General features: G+C 41.6%; 1 protein-coding gene across 1 annotated transcript in view; it reads left to right on the forward strand.

The window, feature by feature from the left end:
* Nucleotides 1–22,335, forward strand: part of MYO5A (myosin VA) — a 98,422-nt gene continuing 76,087 nt past the window's right edge. Inside the window, exons 1-3 of the mRNA XM_068410860.1 lie at nt 1–46; nt 19,159–19,269; nt 20,101–20,272. Of these exons, the coding sequence (XP_068266961.1) occupies nt 20–46; nt 19,159–19,269; nt 20,101–20,272 (310 nt within the window). The 5' untranslated portion in view covers nt 1–19. The remainder of the gene's footprint in view (nt 47–19,158; nt 19,270–20,100; nt 20,273–22,335) is intronic.

Here is a 22,335-nt window from a genome sequence, read left to right on the forward strand (position 1 = left end):
CCCGCCCGCGCCCTGCGCCATGGCAGCCTCCGAGCTCTACACGAAGGTAGGGCGGCGGCAGCGCGGCCGGGGGCGGCCGGGCCGCGGGGCGGGCGAGGCGCCGGGGGTGAGGCTGAGCGCGGCCCGGGCGGGCATCCCCGCTCCCAGCGCCGAGCTGAGGGAGGGAGGGAGAGCGCGGGCAGGGGCCGACGCTGCCCCCCGCGGCAGTCGCCCCGGCGGCTCTTCCCAAGATGGACCCGCATCCCGACGGGGCGCGGGGGCAGGTCCCCGCCGGGGGTGAGTCACGGCCCCGCCGCCCCCCGGAGAGGCTCTGCCGGGCGGCGGGGAGGCAGCGCCGCTGCGGCGGCGTCCGCCCGCAGAGCACCGCAGGGGAACCGGCCGTGCCGCCCTTCCCGGCGTGGGCACCGCGGACCTGCCGGGAGCGGGCGGCCGGGGCGGCTCGGCCAGCGCGGCCGTGATGCGCCGGTCCTGGGAGGAAGCGCCTTGGGTTAGAACTGCCGTTCCGGGCGGGTCCGGTTGTCTCCTTCAGAAATACCGTCCCGTTCCTTGTGGAAAAACACCTTCTGCAGCATAGACGCTTCGATATTAGACTAACCTTTTTTGGTGGCACTGCACCTTTAGATTATATTTATTATTTTGGCAGTCGTTCAGAAGCCCTGCAGTCAGCAATGATGTGGTGCGTGACTCTCATATGCTTTTTAAACAGACATTTTTCTAATCTTTTAGTCTTGTGTGTTAGTATCTCATCAGCTTCTACCCGGAAACAGTTACTGCCCTCCACATCTTGATGATGGCAAAGCCTGCAAATCGAGAGCTGTGGAAATGATTGTTTTATCCACTAGCAATGCATCGTTTTCGTTGCTCTGCCTTGATCTAGTGCAAAAATCTGAAAAAAATGAGAGACCACAGGTTTTTAAGGGCAGAAGGGGTCACTGGGGTCACCAGAACTGCGCACCACAGTACAACACAGCAAACTCCAAATACTTCTTTCAAAAAACTTGCACGGTCAAAGTGTGTTTTATTGAAAGCCATGCCATCTCGATCCTTGAGCCACTTTATGATATACTCTGAAATTATCCCCTCTTTGTGTGAGGACAGGAAGGAAAGGAAACAGCCTTTTTGTTTTGTCGTGAATAGTTCACCTTATTTATAGAGTTTTCCCACTTGGATATGGTGGACAGCACGTTGACTGTGCATCAGTACAAATTAAGCTGGACAGTTCTTTCAATAGGCTTGACCATCTCCGAATAATATATTTGTGTAGGAGAGATTGAATGTGAGGAAGTGAGGTGCATGCCTGCACCTGCTAAGGAATGCTAAATGCATTAGTTGATATGAGGCATCTTGGTGTCTTGTGTCATAGAAGAGTATCTCTGTTAACTGTCATTGCAAAAAGGGATGAAAATCAGTGTTCTGATCAAGAGAGTAGTGGTACTGTGGAGTTGTTCCCAGGTGCCCGATAGACTTCCTCTGTGTAAGCAGTTATTTTGGAAAGATATTCTTGATTTATCTCTCTGTGGGTCTTCTTATGGAATTAAAATGTCTCGTAAAAAGTTGATCAGAAATACTTTTTTTTTTTTTAATTTCCAACCCTGTCTGACCTTGAATTCACTTCCTTGAGTGGTTAAGTCCTTTGGTCAGAAGCTGCCCCAAAAATGTGGGTGTCCTGTTGTCTTGGGATGCGTTACAGTGGAAAGCTCAGGGCCCCTTGTAGTTCCTGAGGAAGGCATGGCTCTAAATAGTCTGCCAGGACAGGAAAGCTGCTGGGTGTTCAAGAGAGACTGTCTCTGCTGTCTTCCCTCTCTGCTCGCTTTTTCCCCACATAAAGCCACCATGCTGTTTATATCATGTTCAGTATCTCATCCTTAATTAAGTGACATAAATAATGGATTTAAGGTCATAGCACACAGAGGTAAAAAGAGCAAACACGAAGTCAAGTGCAGGGGTGATCCTCCAGTAGGGACTCGCTGGGTGACAAGGCCAGCAAGATGGCTTCAGTGCATTACTCTCACACCACAGGCTGTTCTTTTCCTCTTTAGAGCCGTATGTAGGCACAGAAAGAGCGACTTTCACATCTTTTTTTATACTGGCAGGCAGAGTCAGGGTCGTTGTTCAGGACAGCTGCTTAAAGTACCAGAGCTCCCAGGATAGCATCAACACTTAACGTATGGTATTGGCATAGATATTTCAGTGGCAAGCAGGGAAGGGTATGAATTTGCAGCACATCGTTGCTGAGTCTGCGTGTGCTGTGTGTGTCTTGAAGCAAAGTACCTGGCAGCTCCCATACCCTATCCTACTGGAAACCCACATCCCACCTTGCCCGAGTGGTTCAGGTAGCTGTGTTCATGTGAGTTACTTGGAACAACAGTTGGTAAAATTATGTTAATGACTGGATGACCAGTGTTGCAGAGAAGTTGTCAGCATCTCTTCAAATGTTGTCTGAGAATGGGAGAAGTAGACTTCTTTCCAGCTATTGTTTGTGGAAGTGGGGCTCTCTGCTGTATGCTTCACTGTGTCCAGTTTTGCTAACATGCACTGGTAAGCCTTCAAATTTGGTTTCTTTGCATGCCAGCGTAAAAACAGCACCCACTGTCCCAACAACATGTGCCATCTTGAAATAGCATAAAGGAACTCTTACTTTCCTAAGCTAAATTAATTTTGTTAGAAACCAGTGATACACATTTTTGAAGAAGTGTGCCACTCCTATGAAAATCCTATTCCTTTGATTCATCCAGGTGTATATCTAAACTCGGTGACTGAATAGACAGCCTCATTGTTGCGCATGGCTGTAGTCAATCTGGAAATTTGGATTTAAATTAAAGGACTGGCTCTAGCACACTCACAAGCTGGTTGTGAACAATGGGCTTGAACCATGCCAGCCTTTGTATTCCTGTGCCCAGTAACGCTGCAAATACAGACTCTGCTTGAAGGTATTAGCTTCAATTTTGGGGTGCAGCAGTTTAAAACTGCTCCATGGGTTATATCCCAGGCATTCTTATTTACAAATATTATGACTATGAGCTCTGTTTAACTTGTTCTGTTGGACATCTATCAATGGCAGGTTGGTGGTCCTGCTGTAAGATCGTTTCTGAAAGTTTTGGTTCTTTGACTTTGGAAACAAACTTAGGAGAATCTTGATGTGTTTTCTGAATCACTGTAGCCATGCCGAGCAGTGCTTGGATGTCATTGATCAGCATTTCAGTAACTGTTTACCAGCAACAGATAGATACCTACTTCTGCTGACCCATAAAATTGACAGGGACAATCTAGGCCACGCATCGGCTTTTGCTAAGTGTAATCTGCTTTCCTTGGAAATTAAGAACAAGTGAGAATGCTTTGCCTAGACCTGGAACTCATCTGACTTCTCTGCACTGGCCGAACTGCCATGTTTCATGTTAGACATCACCTTTGTGAGTTTCAGGTGTGTAAAACCAAGCCCCAGCATGTGCTCTCATTGCCTGTAGATGGAAATTAACAGAGCAGGTCAGACACTGTGTTTATGCCACCTCTTTTAAAGTCAGAGTGAAGAGTTGACATCATTCAGTCATTTTTGTTCTCCATTTCCATCCTTTTTTTCCCTGGGTCTGAGTTGTTTCTCTCACGCTGTGCTTTCCTAGAGCATGCTTTGCCCTCCTGGGATTTCTGTTTCAGTTTTGTATGGCTGTGTGCAATGCCCTTATTTATTTATTTATTCATTCAATCAGACATTCATTTATTTTTATTCCTACTGCTACCAATATGTTCCTCCCTTTCCAGTATCTTTGAGATGAGGGGCAGCTAGCTCCAGCTAGTTTGTACCTAACTTAAGGGCCTAATCCAGTTTCAGTTAAAGTGAGTAGAAATATTCCTTTGAACATAGAGGAATCAGTAAACAGTTTTTGCTGGAGAGCACAGTCTGGGCAAGCTGAACTCGGTAGCTGACCTTCAGTCCTGCCGCTCTCTCCTTGAAGTGGTTCAGTTTGAGGGTTTATAAGTAGCAAATTGAGTTAGGAAAGTGTCAGAGGGAACTGCATAGAACAAAAAACTGCTTGTGCAGTCCCCAGCGTCGCAAGGAGCCCTTTCTTGCTTTCCTGTGGCTGTCTGCAGGCAGCTGCCTCGGGTTTGAAGCCAGGGTGTTACAAGGCTTGGTCTTCCCCTTCAGTTGTGCTGGGTCCTTGCAAGCAAAAATAGCAAAAGGCAGATTCTGACCAGGTTATGGCTCTTCTTGGGTACGTTAACAGTACATGGGGAAGGAAATACAGCAAAAAAACAACCTGAGCATAAGAGAGAAAAATATGATTGTATTTCTGAATTTCCGTGCTTTTCTTGTGTGGGCTTTTCTTGGGGGTCAAAAAAAATCTGCCTTAATGATATAATCTTCTATGTTGCTGTTCAAACTATTGCATGTGACATAAGTGTTTTCTAAACACTAAACAGTAACCAGTTGTCTTAGTAGATCGCTGCTTTGTTCTTCCAGAGCTGTGCTGCCTAGTAATGCAGAGATGGGAGTCATTCATCTCCATGCACAACTTGTGAGTCCCGCTCTGCTTCTGGGTTGGACCCGAGCGGTTCAGAGCAGAGAGGCTGTTGCAGAAATCAAATGTTTATTGTCAAGCAATTACATCTGCAAATGACAGTGAGCCTTTACAGTGTATTTTATAACTGTACCTCTGCCTTCTGTCTTCTAAAAATCTAATACAGCAGCAGAAGAGGGGATGTTTCAGTTGCTTCTCTGCTTCAGGGACCTGCTGTGTCACTGGAATAAATGTGATGGCAGCTGTGCACCAACTTTATTCCTATTGCCTGTAAACTGAAGGTGCTGGAGATATAATTACCCAACAGCCTAACAGTACTTGGTTTAACTTAACCTTGACATTTTCTTATGTTTTTGTAAAAAAAAAAAAGTTTCCTGTAGTGGAGTGCCAAGCACAGCAGCCTAAGAAACTGAAGACACTCTTAGCTTTCTAACGGCAGTTTTGCTACATGTCAGCAATCTGTCATTCTTGTTAAAAGGAACTGTGAGCCTTGGGAAGCACGACAAGGGATGGTTTGAGTCGGAGCCCAGTCTGTGCCAGAGCTGCTCCCCTGGGCGCCGAGTGTGTCCGGAGGAGGAAGCGATACCACCCTGGGCAGGGCGGTGGGGCCGGAGGGATAGCAAGCTCTTTGTGAAAGCTTCTCAGAAGTTTTTGGGAGGGTGTATCCTGTAGGCCTAATGAAACACTGGAAGTGTAGCGTCATTGGGAGCCACTTTTGGGGGAGAGGAGATCATAGCTTTATATTGATCTTTTTCCCTTTTTTTTTTTTTTCTGTAAACTTAATCTTAAAATTTGCGTGAATTCTTTGTTACATGTAAAGAATAATTCTGAAGCTCCCATTTATAACAATTGGTCTTATTTATTTAATTATTTGAGTATCATGTTAAAACACTTACCTAATAATATTGTTGGATTATGTGGGATACCCCCCCAACTGTTATCAGCACTCCTTGCAGCGTAATAATGTCTGTATATTGAGCTGCCACTGGTTATTGGCAGTCTGTTTCTACTGCAGTGATTTTATAGCATGTGCCAGATGGCTTAGGTAATGGTTTAGTATTATTTTTTCAGATAAATGAATGAGCAGATAAAGTGCTGTCAAGCTCCTGCCATGTCAGGAAATGCGTACAGTGACCACCGTTACTTTTGGTGAGCCACAGAGCTCCAGGCTGAGTTGGAAGGGATAGGCAGCCGGTCAGGCAGACATTTCTGCCTCTTAGGGTCTCCTCGTGAGGCCTTTTGGAGTCTAATCCTCTGTGTGTTCTCATAACAAAGTAATTTGTCTCTCTCTTTAATGAGACTCATTGTTTAATGTCTGTAGGACTAAAGAAAGCATATTTGTTATTGAAATTTGTGTATTGAACCAGTTGAATTGGAGGAAGTCACAGAAACGTCCAGTATCACAAGGTTTCGCTGTTTCGGAATGGTCTATTTTTTAATAGGATTTAAAAAAAGCAAGAGGGGATAGTAAGGTTAATCGTAGATGGTGTTTCTGCTGTGAGGGAAAAGCAGCGTGCAGCAGGCAAGTCTGCTGTCCCGTGGGTACCAGTGGAATGGTGCTGGGATTTCTGGCAAGTCAGAACAGCCCCTGCAGCAGACCTCGGAGGAGCCAGCCACTTGGGGTGTCCTATGGGGGCGTTCACTGAATTTGGATTTTGTTACTTGAAAACACAAAACATACACAAAACAAATATTTAAGTATTTGAAGTCTTGCTGATATTCCTGTAGTCTTGACACCTGCGTGTATATGTGAGCATACGTATGGACATGGCCAGCTGGAAAGGCAAAGCCTTGTCCAGAGCCTCTCTTGAGTGGGGTGGTCACGGGCAGCCTGTTTTGCTGGGATGTTGCAGAATTTGGGCTTTCTGTGCTTTGTCCCTGTGGTCCAGCCCCACTCCTTGCCTGCTGCTATCTGGAGGCATATTCGCTGGGGGAAGACGACGGACCCAGTTTCACTTTGTGCTCTGAAGCAGCAAGAGCCCCTCTGATAAGAGCCAGTGGTTTGTTTTATGCCTCTTGATTAAAGTCAGCTTAGCTTGGCTTGCATATGTGAAGTTAGGGACAAGCAGAGTCTGAACTCCTTTACTTGGTGTGTTTTCTTTTCGTGTGCTTGAAGGTGGAGAGGTTATCTCTGATCTAACTTAGTGCTCGCTGTAGTGGAGCGGTGTTTACTGCTGCGTGTATCGTGCTTGACTCTGATAGTGAGTGTTTGTACAGTTCGGCCCAGGGCCAAGAAACGGCGTTTGGGCAAGGCTATTCTTGCTGCTTCGTTAGCAAACTACTCGAATGAGTTGAAGCAGCAGCACACACCTTCTGCTCCTCTTCTCTGCTGCTGAAATAGCAAGGAAGAACTTCATATTTTCCCTTAATAATAGATGGTCCTTGTGGCAGAAAGTATGGTGTTGGGATCAGAATAAACCCATGGTTCTTGGAAATTTTCATCATGTCTGTGACTTTGACTTTTTCTTCTTCCATCAGACTATATCTTTTTGCTCAACTTATAGTCATAGACCATAACCCCACTCATGATACACCACAACAGGTGTATGTTTTCGTTTTGGGGATGATGCTCCAAAGAGTTTGAGTAAATGATTTAAATATGTACAAAACTTTTAAGTAAGTAGAAATGCATTAGGCACAAAATGAGACCTGTTATCTAAAGGTCATGGGAGATAGAGAAAATTCAGACTGTGTTAAATTCAAAGGCCTTTGTACAGTAACTTTTTCCTTTTGTTGGCTTTACTTTTAAGCTGCATCCAAGATGGAGAGTTGTATGATTGCATTGCTAAGCCCTCGTTTACCAACGCTATTAGCAAGGCTTTTAGTGACTTTCCTGGCAGAGAACAACACTTTCATACCCATGCCAGTGCTGCGCTCTTTGCCACCCTTTGCTTAGGACTGCATCATTTCCTCCTCGTTCTCAGTGTTGCTTGGCTTTGCTTAACCCTGGGTTTGCTTAAGCCTGATCCTGCAAAGGATTATTCTGTGTGAGTAATCACATTGCTTAATTTTATGCTTTGAAATCAAGTGTGTAGATCTGAAAGATTGGGCCTTGATTCTCTATTTCTTCTTATTGCAGGGAAATAACTTTGCTGTGATATACCTGCTCAGAGTAATTTGTGCAGGGAAACAAATGAAAACATAACCTAGGGATGGCATCTTGTCAGGTTCTTTGTGTTAAGCTCTGTGACTGTGGTGTTGCAGTAAGTTAGGACCTGTCTACTTAAAACCCAATTTTAATATTTACTAGCAAGAGTATATTTTCAGGAGTAGCTTCTGCTTTCAGGACCCCCACCACCTCGGGGAGATAGTGGTTCCACCCATCTTTTAGCACAGCTCACTTTCTCAGCTTGCTACAGGCAGTAGCCTAATGTGAAATACTGTGTGAGATGGATAACCCGAACTGCCCAGCGCTGCACAAATGTGAAAAGCACCAGTTATCGAGCTGATGATCTTGATGATTTTGGGGTCTTCCTGTTCCTGGCCATTCGGGTCATAACCCGTGCCTTTTCTGTCACAATATAGCTGCTTTGCTGCCTGCTCTCAGTTAATAGCAGTATTTAGTAGTTTTATTTCTATATATCTTTGTCTATTTGTATAAAAATAAAATGAAGAGATCAGGGCTGGCTAAAAGGTTTGTGATTTTGGGGAGTTTTTGTGTGGTTTTTTTTTCTTTTTAAAAAGAGGATAAGTACTTGGTCCGATTACATTAGAGAGTGCCGCCCTTGCTGAATCTTGGGCATTAAGCAGCTGGAAGGTAAGCACAGGAAACATTAGGCACTACTGATAAAGTTTAAAGACTTCACTCCTACTGAATGTCTGTGGATTGCAGATATTGACCCAACTTCAATGTGAGTATCTGAGTTTTAATGCAAATTCTGAAGAAAAGTGGATTACTGACAAAAGCAGAGATCTTGTGTCTTTACACCATCTGTTCTTCTCAGTGGCATGGATTTAATTTCTTTGGCCTGTTAATCAGGGACAATAGCAAGAATTGTCACAGATCTTTCCCTGAACAATAACGACACGGAGGTACTCAAGGCTGGGGTAAAGCTTCTTAAAACGTTAAGGGAGAAGAAGGTACAAACCTAACATCAAATAAGCTAGTGTGAATGAGAAGTCACCGTGCTGATGAACGGTCTGAGGGAGCAGTATGAGATTAAACTGGAGGAGAAGCAGTCAGGAATGCAGAATGCAGCTGTGCCTGAAGGGTCGTCTTTGAGTCTGTTACCTCCATGCTGTTTGGTGAAAGTTGTGGTTATTTTCTGAACATCTTGAAAGCTGTTGCATTTCCCTCATTGCTCATCAAGTCTTCATTTTTGCCTTTTAACCCTGCTTCGGGTGTGGCTGTAGGTAAGGCTGGCAGGGTAATTCACATAGGATAAAAGCTGTACCGGCAACTAGCAAGAGAAGTGGCTTGTTGAGTTTATTTAGCTCTTAGGAGACAGTGGGATGGTTGAGAGCAGGCTCTTCCAGGCTGCTCACACTGTGGTCTGATGAGAGCCCTTGCTTAAAATGAAATGTAAAGGCTAAAGCAACATTGCTTTGAAGAGCTATCATTGTGTCTTTATAGTAGTTAACACAGGGGGAAATACGACGTGTGACTTGTGTTGAGTTTCCTAAGACTGCTGCATGGTTAGATGTAAACCGCACATTTCTAGCTTGACAGTCCTAAGTGTGGAAGAACAGAGACTTCTCATCTCAGTAACTTTCATACCTATAAGGACTCTTTTTTGTAAAGGGATATGAAAAATGGTGAAGTCTTGCTGCAGGTACCGACAGTGTCTTTGAGTTCTTCCATTTGATTATCACAAGACAAGAGAATTTTGCGATTACTTTGTGATTTACAGGAGGACACTCTTGCTCTTTGTAGAGCCAGAGAACTAAACTAAAAATACTATGAGTTGGTCTAACAATGCGGGAATTCATTGCCCCAACATGGCTTGTCACACGTTACTCTCTGCAGACTCCATGGGTTATTCATAAGTATCTTTAAAGCAGATGACCTCAGTTGTTTTGCTGAGGAAACCAGAGAGAGAGATTCCCAAGTTGCCTTATGAGTTAGTGTACACCAGTACATGAAATATGGAAATATTTTCCCTGGAGATTGAGCCTATTTTGCCTGGAGAGGAAACACCAACTGCCTCTGAAAGTGCTGAAAGTCTGTGTTACGAGAGATACGGGATGGAAATAGATGGTTTAGACTATATGTACGTTAAAGTAAGTAGAATATATTTGGTTGTTTTCTTGGTTTTAACATAGGTGAAGGCTGTATAGCCAAGCATATAATAGCTTATTAGTTATAATAGTTTATTAATAAAGGTTTAAAGTAAGTAGGGTTTTGACTTATGATCTGGAGATATATAAAGAAGACTCTTTCAAACATGCCAGACAATAATTTCATTGTTCAGGACATTGTCTCTCTTAGAAGAATCTTATATGAGGAGAAGTGTTTGCAGAAGTTGTTAGAATTTGGTATCAAAGTCCACTTGTTCCTTATGACAGTCTTATGTATTGGAAATACAAAGGCAATATAAACTTTTTGCAAACAATCAAATAGATAACGCTTGTAGAGAAAAGAAGTGGAATAGTTTCTCTAAGGCTAAATATGGTATACAATTTCCAGCTGGTGTGAAAGGTTTTAATTTCACTCCCCTCTCCAACACAGAGGTGTTTTCCATAATTTCTCATGCTCATCAAGGTTAGAATTGCATTAATGAAATGGGCCGGACCAGGCAGCTCCCGGGTCCCGGCGGTGCTCGCAGCCAGCGCAGCCCCGCTGCACCCATCGGCTCCTGTGCGTGCTCTTCACTTGGGGGGTTTACCAGAGCAGGGCTGAAGATCGCAGGGGAAGAAACGCAGCCGCTCTCACCGGAGAGTTTCTGAGAGCAACACTGTGGCCGTTAACCCTAGTTCTGCTTTCACAGCTTCCCCCGACACTTGTGGAGGCTCTTTGGGACGTTTAACTCTGCTCGCTGGTTTTAATTTAGAGCTTGCCAGGTCATTCATACTGTTTCTGGTTTCCTTGCACGGGGACTTGCTGTTAATTTCCCATGAAAAAATGGTGTGACTAAATATAGCTTCATTAGATGTGCTTCACTGATGTCAGGTTGCTCTTACAATATGGCAGAAAGGTGTCTATGGTGTGGACTTGACCATAACGACAGATCTATGTTCTGGGTTAGCCGAGTGAAACTACTTTTCCCTGAATAACTCAAGCTAAGTCAGTGAAAGCGCTGTTTTAATGATGTAACTACATCTCAGCCTGGGGCTTCTGTGTCATTTTAACAAAAAAAAAAAACAGTTAATTTTGGATTTGTAGAACCTCAGGCAGATATTTTACTTTGTGTGACTTTTTTTGGGGTCTAGGATTAAGTAAAAACAGAAGAATGCTGTTTGGGCTTGAGCTCAACTTTACAGAAAGATACTCAGAAAAGTACAACCTATCTACTATTAGTTTATGCCAAATATCTTCCCTTTCATTTTTAACTTTAAATTAAGCTTCCACAGTTAAGTCAGCAATTGTCCATACTCCAGATATTTTACAAATATCAGAAAATTTAGCCTTGTTTCACCTCTGTGAGCTAGGTGATCAGGTATGGCTCCACTGCTTTTTTTCTCAATAACTTCTTGTTTCAAACTCCAGTGCTGTAGCACGGCACGGCGCAGTGCATCTGTCTGATCAATACAGCCCTTTGTTCTCCCTTCCTGCCTAAGCAAGTGCTAGATACACCACATCATCTCACGGCAGTGATGCAGATGGCTCTATGCTGAAGCAGAGACACTGAGACAAAAGACAACGCTTCCTCTTTCTGCGTGTATGAACCCGAGATGAACAACCAGCTGCAGCCAGTGCTATGAGCCCCTTCTGTCCCTCAGCAAAACTTGGGCTGTGCTGTGTGTTGCGAGATGTGATTCCATTGTCCTGCCTGTTATGGGTGAGGTTTCTAGAAACTTTGGGGAAAATAATTTTAAAAAGCTTCTGTAAGATCGTAAATCCATTTAAGAACTAGAGAAGATGAAATAAACATTTCATTGTGTGACATCAGCATGTAAAAACATGTAAGAAACATGAAGGTCTTGACTGAATTTGTACCAGTGGTCTGGAAATAATACTTATTTCAGCATTTAGTTAATTATGCTGTGAAGTCTATATTATGACTTGCATCATCTTAGTGTTAAAACAGAATCCTACTACCACTTGTTTCATTTGGCCTCATAGTATTTGTTTTCTTGGATCTTAAATTCAGGTACCCATAAAGTTAATCATGACATATTGAATGTTGTTTTGTGTTTTCCTTAAGTATTGGAGCTTTTTTTTATTTTTGAATTGGAGTGTTTTTGTAATATACCGACCACATATACTGTAAGCACACAGCATGAAATCATGCATCCTTTTCCTAATATTCTTTCTTCAGTGCAACATGTCTCATTAGCTTAATATTCAGAGGATGGCTATAGTTGTTTCATTGGCCCTTAAATTTCTTGTGGCCACTTTTCTACAACTCTTGTAACATGTTTTTCAGGTTGGATGAATTAGGTGTCTTAAGGCAGGCTTATAATTAACTTTTCTTTTTGAAATCACTAGCGTATAATTCAGTGGTAGCCTTCATATTGCTGGTACGGATCAATGCAATACAGCGTATGCCTCTCTGTGTAGGTGTGACCCCAAATGAAGTTTTACATGAGTCAGAATATTTTCCTGTCGCTCAGTCAGGGGTAGGCGTCACACTTCTGCTCGATGTTTTTGCTGATCTTATTGTAGTTATTCAGCTGTTCTGTGTCTCAAGAAGTGACCAAACCATTGGTGGTTTTGATCTAGCTGTAATTGCCATCTTTTTTGAAGGTCTGTGAAGTACAACAGGAGCTGACAAATGCCGTTCCTGCCTGCAGCAGCTTAGGGGGGTGAATGGGCAACATTTTGATAGCTAAAGTATTGTCTGGGTGAATAATGACTGAGTATAGACCAGGTCTGTCTCCCTCTGTGTGACATTTTGAAGAGAAGGTCAAGTACAATCAACATAAAATGTAGAAAGCTATGTTTTTCAAGATGAAGAAAATTTGCAACTTTTAAACACTTCACGTGTGTTAACTCCTTAAAAATGTTTCTTATAAAAATCATATCAACTACGACCTGGGAATATAACTGTTCTTTGATAGATTTGGTAGCTTAAAGTAAAACACTGAGTTTTCTGGCCTTGATGTCAGGCCCAGTGCACAGTTTTGCAGGGTAATCATTTTCTATGAACTTCAGTGGAAAAGTTGCTAATAATTGTAATATTTAAAGAAATAAAAAAATTAATTTTCTGTTTGCTGATCATATTTGTCTGTAGTAGCATGTATATATACCCTGTCTTTGGGATTTAGCTTTTTTTGCATCACTTTGAAGGAAGGTGAAGTTTCAGGTAAATGTAAGTCAACGTTTTCCCAGTGGCTGAAGACGTAAATCGTGCTGCAGTCATTCTTTGTGGGGTGCTGATAGTTTTTGATTCTACCTTGTACAATAAAAGCGTGTTTGACCAACGACATGCAAGTTGTTTTTGGTGTTACAAGTCACCAGGCCCTAAATAAGAAAGAATGCTTTATAAAAATGCTTAAAAGAAAGAAAAAAAGCCCTGAACTTTTATATCCTTAGGATGCAAATGTAGTGGATATTTATACAGTAGATGAAATACTCAAGTAGAACAGATTTTTTTCCATTGAGCTGCGATTCAAGTAGTTTCCTTGTGTGTGGCAAAGGATACCATGCCTTATGTTCCTAACCTTGAGTGTCGCAGGCACCGTGACCCAAATCTGCAAACCCAGTGTCAGTAGCGTGCAAGCTCGTAGTGGTGGTGTTTTAGGGTGTAGCTCAGAGCCTGGGTCACCACTGTCCCCTGGACGCTGTTTGGGAGCTCTGTGTGCGGCCGGTCAGGGAGTTCCCACGAGTCAGAGCTTTATGTGATAACATGCGGCTTTTGATCTTCCTATTAGGGAAGCTAACTATAGGAGATTATTTTTCAGATAAAACATTAATACAAAGTGTCACGTACATTTTCCCCGCTATATATTATGATATAAATGTCTTTTTAAATTAATACTTTTCAAATATCTGGCCTTAAACTGTACAAGAGGTTTATAAATGGCTGTTGCTGAGCAGCAAGACAAAAAATACGCTCCATGCCCAAAGAATGCTACTGCCTTTAAGAAAATCAATACTTTTTGTTTTGATTCTGTTGCAAAGTTAATGATGCCATTTCCCTCAGGCTGTAAGAAAAATTTAGACGAGTCGGTCAGAGGTTGTGCAGTATCTTGCTTGTCATGGAAATGCTCTGCTTTCCGATCCTCCCTGGTTAGATGGCATTTTTATGAAAGGAGAGTAAAGTCTTGTCTTTCTTTTCAAACTGCAACTGGCAGTAGCACTTTGTTAATAGAAATGCAGGTCTTCCTTGGGACTGCCTGTGTATCGTAGGACACATGGCAGAAATTCTAGTGGTTTCAGCAGTGGAAGAAATGGGACCTCCTCCCGCCTCGTGTGTGAGTGATCAGGATCTCTTTGTCGGGGACCCAGGTTGGTCAAGCTAAGACTTGTGTTCAACCTGTTACTCACCTGGCCATGCATCTGCTTATGTTGTTAATATAAAAACTAAACTTTTCTGTTTCAGGTGTTTCTAGGCTTAGTATTATCATCCATGGTGGTGGCACTGTGAACCAACTATAGGGGAAAACATAAAGCTGAAAGGAAATTATTCTAATAGCATCAAATTATGTTTTCAGACCAACCCCATCCAAGGAAATCACACACCTTGGAAATCCTTTTCTACTAAGTTTTAGTTTTGCATAGATAAGTTCTACACTTGGGCAGTGTGAACTTTTATGACTGTTCTCTGTTTTGTTGTTATAGCATGGACACTTGTCTTCTTCCAGCCTAACAATGCAGCCTGCTCTCTCCAGGTGGCCATGTTCAGTTAGCAACAAGTTCACGTTGAATGATTTTGGTCAAATTTAGCTTTGACTTTCACCAGCTGTTGCTGTTCCATCGGCTCCTTCAGCTAGTGCTGCCAGAATTGACAGTATCTCTTTGACCCAGACATTAACAAGCTGCTTTATTCCTACCCAAACACAAGGTCATTCTTGAAAGAGAGAGGGGCAATGTCTCTTGTAAGTTTTTCGTGGTTAACACCTGAAAGACTGTGGTTTTGGGGCTGTCTGTAAATAAATAAATAGGTGATCTCTGCTGAAGTGAAAATCAAACAAGTTCACTTGTATGGGTGGATCTTGCTGAGAAATTAGGGACAGTTTTTTATGAGTTGAAGTTGCCTTTTTCTTTTAGGATGTACATAATTTCACGAACTCTTTCAGCTCTTATCAAAAGAGCTGTTAAGCTGGGAAGATAGCTGTATCTCCTTCTGCAGTATTTGTGATTGTGCAATGGAAGTAGAAAACTATTTGACTGCTGAGCTGCTTGCACTGGTAATTCCATTCTGTCAGCAATGTCAATTAGTACTTCAAGAGGTTAATATCTCAGAAGAGAGGCTTTGTGAGTCATATGGTCTCATTTGGTAGATAATTATTATAGTCTGCTGATTTTTTCATGTGATCTAAGATGAAATCATGAGGTATGAGAGAATACTGCAATTTCCTATTATATTTTGTTATTATGTAGAATTGTGGTAATACAGCTAGCTTTCTGACCCACCAGTAAAAAATTAAAACTTCTCCCTGTATTTTTTTCTGCTGTTGAACTCTTCTAGAGTCACTATATAGATATCACTAAGCATTGCCTTCAGCAGCCCAACTTGTCCTGCCTTGAACAAAGTGGGGCGATTCCACACTCCCATGTGACTTTGGAGATGGTGGCGTTTTTTATGTTAGTCTGTGAGGCTGGAAGAGAGTCTAGGCAAGAAAGTGAGTTTTGAAATAGTCCTGTCAATGTGTCTTTCAGTATTTGTTTTCCTTCTGAATTTAAGGGTCTCTCATCTGTGTGCCTTATATTTTCATTCTGATTTTTTTTTAAACTAGTTTTGGGCTTGGCATGACATGAAAGGTGGCAATATTTTCCTAAAATTTCATTCCCTGCCTTTCCTTGAGTAAATTGTACTGTTACTTCCCCTTTCAGCAGGTTTATTCTGGTGGTTCAAAGTTTGCATTGAACTATTACAAAGAGTAACATATTCACTGATCATAATCAGGCACAATTTCACTAAAGTTCATTTGATTCTTGCCGTAATTTTTATTGTCATTTTAGTGCATTTTTAGGCTAGAATTTCCTTCCCGTTTTAGAAGGCTAATTTGTAAATCAGTGTCGCTAGAAGTTTATTGTATTTTAGTCTTATTTTAATGCAGTCATCAACTTGATTTTATACACTAGTAAGTAAAGAGGCATGAATAGTAGAGGTACTAGAGTAAGGTATTTCCCAAGAGAGACCCTTGGTCCTGTTTCTACCAGCGGTCGTGGTGCTTTGTTTTCTGCTGTAGGGTTGGATCCCACTAAAGGCCAGACAGCAATGGGCTTTTAACTTCAACTGATTATATAAAAGATAGAATGAAGATCTGATTTTGCAAATCATTCTGCTAAATTAATGAGGTGAGAATGTTGTGAAATGATTCAGTGCTTATATTTAGGAACAGCTCTCTCTTTCCTCCCACCTGTTCTTTTTACCAGGTGTTTTCTTTGGCAGGGATTTAAGGCTAGGCAATGATGGTAGAGATGAGAAGCTACAGCTTAGTGCTGGTGGGATGACTTTAATATCTGTAGGGTTATGTCATGTGGAAGGTTCAGCTGTCTGTAGTAACCCAGTTTCTATGGTGATCTGTTTTCTGCTTTCTTTTTCCCTTCTCTAGACAGTATAAAATGTACAGTTTCAGCTGAATAAATTAAAGGTGCCTATTTCACACTGGCATAGATCACATAGAAACTGCTACGCAGCGTTTGCTGCCTGAAGTTAACAGCGTTTGTGTCTTACAAGGCTGCTGCCTTTTTTACATCAGGAAACTTTTCATTGTGTAGCCTAGAGGAAACCAGCCTGCTAACCTGTTTTGCCAGACAGTATTTAAATGCTTTCCTCTTTCGTATTACGTTTACTTTGCTTTCTGTTAATTCACGTGATGAGAGGGAAGCAATATCCCATCAGAAATATTGAGGATGGGGAACTGTGGCTTTAGCTGGGGCGGGGGTGTGGAGAAAGGTCATAGAAACTGGGCAAAGTCTGGTAGGCATTTTGTTTTCAGCTGTGTAGCATCTTTGTGTTGAACTAGAAATTTCCCTGCTTTCTGTTAGGGTTTTGATTTTTTTTTTTTTTTAAGAGTTCTGCGAATAGGTGTGTTGGGATAAGTTTGGATATATATGCGTTTGTGAAGTTTCACAGGGAATCCTTTGTTTAAAAACCAAGTGGAAAGGAGAGAAGACATTACTCCTGAGCACGCTACTTTATTCTAATACTGCACCTCTATTGTCACATCCTGGTTAATTATTTTGGAAATATTCTGTAATTTTGTAGTTTCTGTAGGTTGGTACTTGCATCAACACATATACTTGTTAGCACACACCTTAATTTTAACTCAGACATAGTTTCTTCACTTGCGGGCTGTGGACACTGCAGTGCTGAGCACAAATAACCCAAGTGCCCCAACCATGGCTTCTGCTGCTAATTTCCCAGCTGCTCCATTGCCTTTTTGTTGGCCTCCATTGCTGCTATATACAGTGCTCTGTGAATGGCAACAGCCCATGCTGAAGGATTGTTTTGGGGATCTTTCATTTTTCAAATGATTCATCCATATTCTTATATTTGGGGTGAGTGGGGAAGAGGGTATGTGCTCCAGGAGTAATACTGCACTTCTGTACTGAAAACAATAGCAAACATATATGACACTAATAAAGCTCGAAGGAAAAAAATAAAAAAACCCACAACCAGATATCTACTACAGAGAGCAAAGTTTCTCGTGTTTGTACAAAGTAGGTTCTTAGGGCTGGCATGAACATCCGATGAAGAAAGACCAGGTGTGGGAGCATCACGTATTCTGTAGTGGGAACAGTGAAAGTGAATTTTTAATTCTTTATATCATTGTTTTTCTCCTTTCACTCAGTAGAGGGAATTGGTTTGCATGTATGGCATAAGCTTTTCAGGAGTTCAGGAGCTGTTTAGATGGAGGCAGCAGCAGTGCTTTAAAGGCTGCCATGTGTTAAAGGTAAAAGCCATTGATTTAGGCTGTTGTAAGTTACTCGCGTGCACTCTTCTTGAGAAGCTTCCCTGGCGTGGGAAGCAAATTGCTTTGTGAAGTTTGAAGTAATTCCAAGCGCAGAGCTTCCTTGGCAGCCTCCAGCTAGGAAGGGTGTGTATCCCTCTCCTGGGCCAGGGGCTGGGCTCCTCGGGTCTCGCTCCCCAACCTGCTGCCTTTGCTGAACACATTTTATCATTTCCTGTCTTGCAACAAGAAGGCAATAGAAAGTTTGGTCTTTCAAAAAAATCCCTAACAGAAAAAGCATTTGTCATTTTAAGTAGTGAGAAAACTGGGTTAATAAGGGGGGGGAAGCTTCAGCATTCTTTAAGGCAGAAGATGCTATAAAAAAACAAGTTGTGTAAGATCAGGTGATGAAGCTGTATGAGCAAATGTGCAGTTTTCTCTGCCATCAAATGCTGTGCTTTGGCAAATACATTGCAGTTATTTTGAAATAATTTAGTGGATTGAGAATATTTTGCAACATGGCTGCACCTCTAAAACCAAGCGGCTACTTTGGTTTCAAAGGTGATGGGTGTGGGATGACCTCAGTGCTCTTTAGGCATTGCAAGAGTATCAGTTCAGAAGTTTTAATACATTCAAAATATTATAACCTTTTCCTAGTGTTACTCAAGAGCTGTTTTCATATGCATGTATTTGCATGTACATGCAACTGTATAAGTAACTATATAGTTTCCATATACTTTTAATTGATTCTTGAGCATGAGATAACCATTAAATCTGGCTTCACTCATTTAAAAATATGAATATTCTTTCTGTTTTTCAAAACAAGTCATATCTTTATTCTGGACTGCTTTTATGAATAAAGTTTGGGTGAAAATGGTCATTAACTGGAATACTAGATTTTTGTTTTTTATTATTTGGAAGCCTTTTCAACCAGATCTTTCCAGATTTTTTTCTTTTGGCATTCTGGAGATAATGCGTTTTAAACTTGCCCTATTTGCAACTACAAAGGAAAGATCTTTTAATGCTTGACATCAGGTAGCTTTGCCTGAATTAACACAGATGTGCCAAAGTGTTCACTTAGGGGAAAAAAAAGCTATATAATGTGATGTTGCAAATTCATTTAGAATCTGCTCAGAAGAGTTTCTCCAAGTAATTTTTTTGATAGTTTGATCTCTCTGAAAATACTTTTTTTTTCTTTGTAGATTTTCAGCATTGCATGTATACCTTGGAACATTATTTTGCATGGAAAATACCCTTTTCTTTCCATGTAGGCAATAAAATTAACCTTGTAGCCTTTTATCAATAGATAGAACAACTTATTAACCTAAGATGTACTAATTAACTTCTCTTGCTTGAGGGTTTGGCTGTTAAACATGTATTTAAAAAATAAAAAAAAAGCTTTTGGTGTCATGTATGTTGATGATTTAACTATGTTGTAACAAAAAGTCACTGATCTTTTGCTGTTGTTTTTGTATTGCAGTATGCCAGGGTCTGGATCCCTGATCCAGAGGAGGTCTGGAAGTCAGCAGAACTTCTCAAAGATTATAAACCTGGAGATAAGGTCCTCCAACTTCGACTTGAAGAGGGCAAGGTAGGTCTACATATAGTTTGTAAGCTGATTGTTCTTGCTCTTGACCATACATATAAAATAGCTTCTAAATAAAATATTTTTCTTGAATGCATCTCAGTCTTTGACTCACTCACATTTCTTATATGGCAAGCTGAGTACAACCTTTTTAATGTGACAAGATTAATCCTTGTCCGCCCCCTGCCATATTCCAGGCTGTGTGGTGATGCTGCACACTTGAGTATTGCATGTAGCAGAATGGGGGTGTTTGCCAATGAAGTCACATTGTGTGGGGGCAAGAGAATAGCAGGTAAATAAAGTAATTTTAAATCTAGAAAGAGATGCAATTAAAACATCTACATTAGAGATTAATTTATATTTGCAAAAATTGCAAGTAGCGTTTTTTTGAGTTTGTGTGTTCTTCATGGCGTTCTGCCAACGTTCTTGTGTTGTATTATTGTGTGTGAAGCTGGCGATAGACTGATGGGAATCTGCTTCCTCTGTCTGTTCAGCTCAAGAGGAAAATAATATGAAAAACTAATGAGATTTATGATATAACATATTTTGTTTTATTTAGTAAAAAGATTTGGCAGCAAAAGAAAGGGGTTTTCTTAAGTAATACTTTAAAAAGAAGATGTCTCTTTATGGTTGCCTGTTGCATATAGAAAACCCTTTTGGGAAATTTTAAATGATGTTTTTGGACAAAGAACTGCTCCCTCAAATCACCAGATAATTTAAATCTTGCGTTGTGTTTTTGTAACTTGGGCATGTTTTGCTGGGAAGAATGGCCGGAGGGACTGAATGAGGAAATCTAAGCACCAGCTCTTTCAGCATGTGTTTCCATTTGATTTTCAGGACCTAGAATATTGCCTAGATCCGAAGACCAAGGAACTCCCGCCCTTGCGAAACCCTGACATACTTGTTGGTGAAAATGACCTCACGGCGCTCAGTTATCTTCATGAACCTGCTGTTTTACACAACCTCAAAGTTCGATTTATAGACTCTAAACTAATCTATACCTATTGTGGCAAGTACTGTCTTTTCATACTATAATCTTTACAGGGAATGCTGTAGACAGGAAAAGGAAAGTTGAGTATTGATATGCGTGCTTTTAACTTGAAATCATTTAATGATAGGACATGTTGGGCAGTTCTTACAAAAGTCCCTGTGTTTGGTCATTAAGTGCATCAAATAGACTTGAAAGTATTAAGGTTCAGAGAAAATTGGCTTTGTTTTGTATCCCTCTAGCTTCCCAACAGACTGTTTATAAAACGTGTATTCAGCAATTTTAGCTTGCCAATGAGATTCCTGGCTGGTTGGTGTTCCCCTTAGGCTTGCTGAGATAGGCATGGGCTGGAGGAGAGCTTCATACAGTGCAGATGCAGGAGGCTACCTGTGTGGTTTGGTGGATTTATTGCCTACCTTTGCATTGAGCTCCTCTATCTCTGTACGGAAGATACCAGTTATTTTCTTTTTCATGTTTCCAATCAGTGCCGCTACAGGAGGGAATTTGTAACAGTGCGTGAGCCAATGCTTGTCTGTTCACAGTTATGAACAGTCTTGATTTTAAAAATACCATTGAACTCACAGTAGAGGTTACCCAAAGTTGTAATTGCCTGTGATATTTTCAAATGGCCAGAATGGGGGAAGTTACTTTAATGATCACGTCGTCATAGGTTCAAAATTGCAGCCGAGTGGTCTAGTTTAAAGAAACATTGTGAGATAGTTTAGGCTTAAAATTTAGATTTCATGCTTCTGGGCTTTTTTCTGTATGTGCATGTGTTTCTTTTAAGTCTGTGTTTAGTCAAAATACATTGCTAACTTTTAATATAACCTGTCAATATAAAAAGCTTTGTTAATTTTTCAAATATTCAAATACATACTTTGGATATTGTGTTAGTGCATAAGAAACAGTTTAAGTCATTGGTCGATTTTTTACATTTTAAGCAGAGTAAAATAAAACATGATGATGTGATTGCTAGAAACCAGATATTGACAATTTCCTTAATTGTCTGATTAAGGTAAAGACACATTCTTCCAGTAGGTGTAGTCAAATTAACATTTGCATATTTATTGTAGCTCAGTTTATGCCAGAAGAAAACATGCCCCGTGATTTCTTTTTAAATATGCAATTTAACTTTGTCTCTAATCAGGCTTTTGTAGGGCAGCCCCAATTCTGGGTATCTCATGCCAGAGTATATTGAGCATTCTTGATGTCATCATATATTAGACTTGCTGTTTATAATTTCATTGTACTTTGTGCTACTTCACAAACTATAGAGTAGGGAAGTCATGTTGCAAGGTGGCCCTTGACAGATATCAGCTAGTCATGACTTGCAGGTGTCTGAAGCAGGAATGTGTGTTTTGGAGCTGAAGGCCTTGTCCTGTCCTGGTCTGCATATGGAATATGCCAAGGGTCAGATTTTCCCCTTCTGGTCACTGTTACAGCTCCACTCATAGTGATGGGTATGGAGAGCGAAGGCAACCAGCACATTAAACATGTTGTGGTGGGCAGACTGGAGGCATTAATGTCCTGCCACATTTTGCTCACTCCGGCTATTCCTAATCCATGAATGCTCAGCAGAGTGCATCTGCTCCCAGACACTCTCAGCAGTGTCCAGACCACGGGGGACTGAATCAGACTTTGCCTCCCTCTGCTTGCAGCCAGCTTTCATTCTTGTAGGAGGGGCAGATGATTCATACCCACATCTCATCCCATCGTGCAGTCAGAGCATGACTAGAGGCACAGAATAATTTAGGTTGGAAGGGACCTCTGGAAGTCTTCAGTGGAGCTCCCGACTTAAAACAGGTCTGACTAGATCAGGTTGCTCAGAGCTTGGACCAGTCAAAGTATCTGAGTATTTGAGTATCTCCAGCGATGGAGATATCACAGCCTCTCTAGGCAACCCCTGCTGAGGGTGCATGTTCTGGTCCCGGCACTGGGAAACCACCTCAGTTCCCCCAGTTCAGACATCGTCTGCATTTCTGTCCCTAGTGTCCCCACAGCAAAGCTCTTGATGGGAGAGAGTTTTGTGAAAGGGCTTTTGTGCAACTGGAGTCTCATGGCCTGAGCCTGTAAGGGGTTTTCAG

This window comes from Nyctibius grandis, chromosome 11, assembly GCF_013368605.1.
Source record: "Nyctibius grandis isolate bNycGra1 chromosome 11, bNycGra1.pri, whole genome shotgun sequence".
In the NCBI taxonomy this organism is placed as follows: Eukaryota; Metazoa; Chordata; class Aves; order Nyctibiiformes; family Nyctibiidae; genus Nyctibius; species Nyctibius grandis.